Source organism: Cryptomeria japonica, chromosome 8 (genome assembly GCF_030272615.1).
Source record: "Cryptomeria japonica chromosome 8, Sugi_1.0, whole genome shotgun sequence".
NCBI lineage: Eukaryota > Viridiplantae > Streptophyta > Pinopsida > Cupressales > Cupressaceae > Cryptomeria > Cryptomeria japonica.
This window is the reverse complement of record NC_081412.1, coordinates 69550812-69558418: the sequence shown is the minus strand read 5'-3', so window position 1 is coordinate 69558418 and position 7607 is coordinate 69550812. Positions and strand designations below refer to the sequence as shown.

Genomic DNA, 7607 nt, shown 5'->3' with positions numbered 1-7607 from the left:
ACAAGAATCGAAATAACCTTCGATTTCCTGGAGGGCTTGGATGTAAGAAATTACATTCAAGACAGGAGTCGAATTCACCTTCGACTACCTGGAGGGCTTGGAACCAAGATGGGTTCCAAGAAGGCGAGCTTCACGGTCGCCTAAGGACATACTTTGTATGGCATTCATATCCTTTTTTATTAGATTAAAATTATGATTATGTTGATTAAGTATTAGATAAGAATTGTGATTAGTGTAAATTAAGTATTTTAAGGTTAAATTGCAAGTTAAATTAGTTATATATGTATATTTGTTGTATTTCTAACAATCTATTTTGCAAGACAGTGATCCCTAACTAGTAGGGACATTACAATAATAGATACAAGCGGAAGGTTAGTATGCACCTAGCAATAGACGACCTTCTAAAGTTGTATATTAGAGCAAAGTATATATACATATACATACATATATGTATATATGTATATATGTATATGTATACATGTATATATGTATATAAACAAGTGTAAGGTTGGTATACACCGAGCAATAAATGGCCTTCTTAGATTGGCTTATTAGAACAAAGAAGAAATAATAGTTACAAGTGTAATATTGGTATGCACCTAGTAATGGATAACTTTCTTAGGTAGCATATTATTAGAGCAAAAAAGAAATAATAGATACAAGTGTAAATTTGGTAAGCACCTAGCAATAGATGGCTTTCCTAGGTGCAATATTAGAGAAAATAATGAAGAGAGTTTTCAAAACCAAATATGCGATCATGTTTTATTCAATACAATGGGTTCTTTTGTAGAGGAATTCTTGGCATCGAATTATCATTATAGAGTTGATTCTAATTTTGCACCAATGTTTGTAGGTGTTTGTATTGATTTGACAAAGTATATGTAGGCTATTCACAAGCTTGCTACAAACTTGACACAAAACATTTGTTGGGTTGATCTAATGTTGGAATTTGTTTAAGGAGTTGACCTTCCAATTTTAATAATTCTGACACTTATGATGGAATGGTTGTAAGGTTGTGACGTACATTTGTCACAACAAAATTTGTATGTGGGGGCTTGATGAAAGAAGGTGGTGATTAAAGCTACTAAATTCTTGAAGCGAGTAACCTGGGTTGAAGAAAGCAAGGGCACCTTGTTGATGCCTTGGGTTGAAGAAAGCAAGGGCATCAACAAGGTGATTACTCTTGTGAGCATCAATTAAGAGGAAAACTAACCATCTATTTTATTAGGTTTTTTCTCAATTTTTTTTTAATGGAACATTTTGTAGAAGATTAACTCTTTTGTAGGTCGTCTATTAGTATGTTCTATTTGTAGGTAGTCTATTAGTCAGTTCTATCAAATTAGGTTTTGAACGTATTTTGTTGTTATTAGTTCAACATAATAGAAAAAGTCTTTGTATTTTGTTAAACTAAAGCTTTATATTTTCATTTTATTTCTATATTTCATTATAATGGGCATAACTCTCATAGTTGTTATTTTAATTATAAATTAATAATATATATTTTTTATATTATTATTTTGCCCATTACTCTTATAGTTGTTATTTTAATTATAAATTATTAATATTTTTTTTTATATTATTATTATTTTTATATGATAACTTGATTTGTTCTATTTAATTTTGTCAAAACTATTAACAATTTCAAATTAATTAAAAAATAAAAACATTGAACAATAATCTTTTAGAATATATTTTTAATATATAATTGGTTCAAATACATAATTACTTCTTTGTCATGAGTATGCATAAATTTTGTTGTTACATTTTAAATTCACTCAAAGAATAACCTCTTGTGAAGGCACTAGATCTAAAACTTGTCTTTGAAGTTAAAAACAGAAGTCCGTCATCATTACCAAAAACGGAAAAAAGGGTGAAGTTTTGTCAATAATGTTGATGTGCTGAGGTCATCAATTCAACACGTCGACACCCGATTGGTGATCGAGGAAAGACAGCGGTCCACCATCTGACACGTGGCTCCCACCGAATGATTATTCTCCACTACATAACAATCCCACCGACACCTATAATTTTTTCATACTGCCACAACAGATTCGCTGGCTTTTAAAATTAAATATTATTTTTCACAGATTCTGTTCCAGATTACCAATCTTCACATGCGAATTCTAGGAAACATTATAAAGTTCACAGACAACTAGCATACGTACAGTATGTAAATTAAATAAGAATATTCCATACCACTGTAGATCTTTTGGGCCAGAGAAAAAAAGAGGGAATAAATAAACAGCAGCAATAAAATGGCCGGTGTACATTGCTCCACACATATGATTCTCCCTTGTCCTTCACTATTTACAGAGCATGGAATGTAAAACCAAAAGTTTTAAGGTGAGAATCGATTGGTAAGAGCACAACATAACGAATAGAAAGAATGGTGATTAAGATAATGATCTTAACATAATGATAATCGTCTGATTTATTTCATAGCAGCTCGTTCTCTGTACTGTCATTGTCGAGTATGTGTGAGCAGAGGTCCGATTTGCTGTAACTCGAACTTTTTGATGGTTCCAGCAATGTCTTTTAGAGTACCATCATATGTATATGGAATTCCATCGACCATTGTGATGTTGTCTTTCATGGAGGGCTTCACAAACTGCCTGCAGGGCTCTGCTCTGCTAGAAATGGTGCCATGATAATGGTAATAACGGATTTTGCCCACAGTCTGGTGCTGTGATTTGCCTATGATGTTCTCTGACATGTGAACCCCTGTAGCATAGGCATTTCTGGATTGAATGGCATATTTCCTATCCCTTCTGATGCCCTTCTTCACATCCTTGAATACCAGCTTCTCTATGCCCCAGTCTCTGCACAGAACAACACAAATCATGACTTAGTTATGAAATTCAGATTAGTCAACAGATTCTAACAGTACTAAGAGTTTTATAAGCCAAAACCCAAATGAATTTGAGGATAAAATGCACTTTTTTCTTAATCTTGTCCACTTAATTCAAATCCAGCTTGAATTTCGTTTTGCTGTACTGAAGGCGAAAGTGGGTTTTCTGGCAACAGCAGCTTGGAATCTAAATTGGTGGACATTTGGGGAGTGCCCGTGAAGAATTTAAGTGGTTTCTGATCTCTGCAGAACGCATTGCGTGGGTAAATGATGAAGGTACAGAATTTAAGCTGTTTCTGATCTCTTCAGATTCAGAAAGCATTATATAGTTAAAAATGAGGTACAGAGTTTCATTTGTTTGTGGGCTATACAGAATGCTTTATTTGGGTAAGAATGATGTCCGTGCATAAATCTAAGTCTCTGTACAGAATCCACCATCAGGTGCTCACTTGATTCCAAAAACCCACTTGAGTAAACACAGAGAGATCATCCAAACAAAAGTGCCAATGGCATTTGGATCTTGACTAAGTCATTAAATGCAGAAGATTATTTCCATTAGTAGAAAAAACATATCTAAGGAAAACAAAACTAAGATTAACAGTAGTAGTCTATTCAGGTTGATGATCTATCGTAATGACAGTAATAATTGCAAATCTCACATCAACAGTAAACCCACCCAAATGCAGATCAAGCTGCGGACCGTGCACAATTGCTTTCAGGGGATCAGGCCTGACCGAACAAAAATCCCTTGCAAAACCAATAAATTTTTTTAACCTTGTCCAGGACTAAAGACCCTGAAATTCAGTATTAGAGGTTTCGAGTCCTAGTAGGTCCATATTGGGGCCAGGTTAGCAATCCTGAACAGAAAATAAATAAACAAAAGTAGATTGCAGGATTTCTATAGCTGCCTTACTAGAACGTGTAGTTCCCCAATGTTTTACAAGCCAACTGCTACAGCTGAGACACAGCCATCAGACTTATATAATGACTTAAGTAACTCCATCTATCTACATAATAGCATTGCAGTCTACCTCCCTGTGAACAAAAATACTCTTTACGTTTCTGAAAAAAAATGTGTGAATTTAGTTAACATGGACATCTCGAATGGGCGTGATCCATAATTAGGAAGAGCATAAGATATTAACTAATTTCACAGTTCCCCAAGCTCCTACTCTATTGTGAACCTCATGTTTGAAAGATCCAAGATATGAACTACATTCACACAGTTTTCAGAAGAGCTCCTGCCCACTACATTTACATAGTTCTGAAAAGTTCCTGCTGTGAGAACCTCATGTTTGTCACTCTTAATGTTATGATACTGGAAAAACAGAGAAAGGTTAACTGCATAACCATCACACCCACTAGCATAACACATTAAAACAGAACTTGTCTATGGAAATCCATGAACCCATCTTTTTCACGAGTTCAATTCATATCAATACAAAGCAGAGTTACACAAAATCTAATGAAAACACCTAAAGCAAAGTACTATCCAGTTAAGCAGGTCTTCCCAAGAAGAAAAATGTTCACATATCCCCAAAAAGGACATCGCTCCCACTACCCAAAAAAGAGGAGTTTTCATAATTTACCTGTACAATGGCCTTGAACCGTCGCGCTCCAGGCAGAGCTTATTGGACATGGGATACTGCTCGATGGTGAACTGCGTGTAATTATCAAACTGCTTAACCACGGACTCTATACTCTTCCCCTTCGGAATATACATAAACTCGTCCACATCAAAATAGAATGTCCAATTTGCCAAGAACTTGTATCTGTGCAAACAATCATTAACAATCAAGAACTGGTTATGGTAATACCCATCAAACCTTTCCTGCTCTCTGATATCCTGCAACGTCACACGCCCAGCTGCAATCCATGGCTCCAGAACTTTCCTAACCTCCTCATGCACACCTCCAGCATCATGGAAAACAAAGTGGGATCGAGGCCCAAAGAATTTAACATGATAAGCCATCCACTCCCTCATTCTCTGTGGGCTCAGATTTCCATACAAAGACGACCCGCAGTAAAGATAATTATAGCGGGGAGGTGCAGTGAAAAGACTGGCATTATAAGCATTTTCTTTTTCTGTGAGAGCCACAATTCGCTCAGGGTGCTCGAAATCCTCGCCATTGTTGGCATAAAGAATGAGCTGCCCTCCTCCTCCATCAGCACCCACAGGCTCCTCAAAAGAGCAGTTAACCACCACTACAGTATAGACCCTGCCATAGCCCCAATCAGGCAGCATCTTATAAGTCTTCCCTTTCACAGGTCCCAGGGTCGAATTCTTGGGGATCCATTCACATTCAAACCCAGGCTTCCCATAAACATGAATTGGCTTAGATGCCAGTCCAACCACAGCAAAAGTACTCTCACCACCTCTGTAAGCACTCATCTGGATAAACAAGTATGCAGCATTGCCATAAGGCCTAAATACCCTCTTAGTCACATTCTTTTCCTCCTCCTCCTCCTCAATCACATTCTTTTCCTCCTCCTTCTCCTCAGATTTAGCAGCCTCACCACCATTAACAGTAACATTACTGATTGCAGTAACATTACTGATTACAGTAACATTACTTGGCTCCAGAGCCTGCTTCTTGAGCCCTGTGGTTCTGATATCCAGACTGTAAGCCCTGACGCTTGAGGACCCTTCCTGCAGAAAGGTCTCTGCCAGTTTATCACATGATCTACTGCCAAATCCGAACCCACCAAAAGGCAAAAACTGGCCCGTGATGAGCATTACTCCCATAACTAAAATTGTCCCCATCAAAACTTTAGTCTCCATACAGTTGGGCAAAATCCCAGACGCTCCACCACTGTCCTTCTCTTTATCCTTGCCGCTACCCATATCACAAAACAGGCTTGAAGTTGAAACAAACTCTAGATCTCCCAATCAGGGAAAAAAACACTTAAACGAAGAAGCCCACGCCCACTTAAAGAATAATGCACATTTCAAAAAGACAACAAGAAGCCTGTGAGCAAAAAGCCTAGTTTGACAGAGACCCAATTGCACCACTCCCTTTCAAATCACTTCTACAATACGCGTGGATTCTTACACACTTGAGAAAGAAGCGTGGAAAGTCTGAAACTGAAAAAGCCCAGAACTTTTCCAAGCTAATTAAAGATTAGAGAACTTGTTCATTCATTCATTCTTTCAGAGGTGGCGCTATTATAACTTTTTCCCAGATTATATATAGTGCCGCGTTACAGGCCAGCTGGGTGAGATGGGCAAAAGCCGGTCAAGCATAGGTGGGAAACACGTTTTTGTCGGTCAGACCAACCTGACGGCCCGGTCCCATTAAAAAAATTATGTGTTGTTTTTACCCTTACAAAAGTTCTACCTAATAATAATAATTTCCTCGTTACCAAGAATCAAAGGAAATAGCGACAACTCAATTTAACCTGGCTTGTATGGGGAGTGACATGAACGCAAGGTTAGTTTGAATTCTTAGTATAAATATAATTTTGTTTGTTTTTTTATTAATAAATAAAGTGTATTTTATTACCTTTGTTAGAAGGGTAAACATTAAGCCAGGGAGTTTTTCAGCGGACTGGTAGTTATATGGCAAGGCGGCTGTTGACTTTTTTGTTATTATGCAGTTTAGTTTTGAAGGGCACGTTCTCCTTGTTTATTGTTTTGATAAGTGATTGCTTGTATGTTAACTAAACTTAATTTTTTGTCTTTTAATGGAGGAATACGAGAGCATGAATCTTAGGTTGAAATTTTTTTGATTAGGAGATAAGGTTTGAGAGATATTGATTCTATTAAATTCACTTGGGGCATAATCCCGACCTAATCTCTTATGATATCATAAGTCAAATTGATGGTTTTTTATCTAAAAAGTTATGTTAGCTAATCCAATATGAGAGTATAATTCTTAGGCTAAAACTTCTTCGGCTAAGAGTCAAGGACTAAGGGGTATCCATTCCACCAAATCCAACCATGATCTCATTTCTTATGATGTCAGAGCCTTGTACTCAACAAAACTTGATCCCTATCATTAAGATCCTTTCACCTTCGCTAGCATACCAAAGGCCCATTGACACGAAACATAATTTGGGTGTTGTTTGATTCAAAAGATTTAAAGGATCTCATTCTTTTTTATTATTGTTTCAAATAGTCAACTAATTTATATTAATAAATTTATTTCATAAAACTAATTATAGCATCTATTAAAATTTGCATGTTACTTGGTTCTACAATTTTATTCAAAAAATTGCATCCTCTTCACTTAATGCTCTAAGAAACCAATTAAATCGTGCATAGAAAATTATCTAAAAATGAACTTTGATCATAATTATTTTATTAAGTGTATTATATTGATAGAAATAAAGAAAACTTCATGCAAGAGTTTGACATTAATTTATGCTTTAGCACTACAATAATGCTCTAATGAACATGGTTGTCCAAAATTTTAGATCTTGGATTTAAAGGATCACATCCTTTTAGTTTATTTGTTCGAAAAGTTAATTAAATTATATTAATAAATATATTTTATAAAACTATCAGCTAGTAATAAAATATACATGTTACATGCTTCTAAATTTTTCTTCTTCAAAATATTGCATCCTCTTTACCTAATGCTTTAAGAAATCAATTAAATTGTGCATAGAAAATTATTTAAAAATGGAATTCCAACAAAATTATTTTATGAAGTGTATTATATGAATGCACATTTTTATACTAGTAGAAAGAAATAAAGAAAACTTCATGCGTTAGTTTATGTTTTAGCACTACAATAATGATTTAGATGGATGTCCA

General features: G+C 35.6%; 1 protein-coding gene across 1 annotated transcript; it reads right to left on the bottom strand.

The window, feature by feature from the left end:
- Nucleotides 1-2171: 2171 nt before the first annotated feature.
- LOC131046351 (galactan beta-1,4-galactosyltransferase GALS1) lies at nt 2172-6020 on the bottom strand. The gene is made up of 2 exons (XM_057980076.2): nt 4438-6020; nt 2172-2819 (listed from the first exon to the last, which is right to left on the bottom strand). Exons 1-2 carry the CDS (start codon nt 5691-5693, stop codon nt 2462-2464), a joined length of 1614 nt encoding a protein of 537 aa, XP_057836059.2. The 5' UTR covers nt 5694-6020; the 3' UTR covers nt 2172-2461.
- Nucleotides 6021-7607: the final 1587 nt, after the last annotated feature.

What these genes read in the sequence shown, in the direction of transcription:
- LOC131046351 (XM_057980076.2), bottom strand. Translation starts at nt 5,693, where the DNA reads ATGGGTAGCGGCAAGGATAAAGAGAAGGACAGTGGTGGAGCGTCTGGG. An exon ending in GGTTCAAGGCCATTGTACAG is followed by an intron (nt 2,820 to 4,437) that starts GTAAATTATGAA and finishes TGTTCTGTGCAG; the next exon opens with AGACTGGGGCATAGAGAAGC.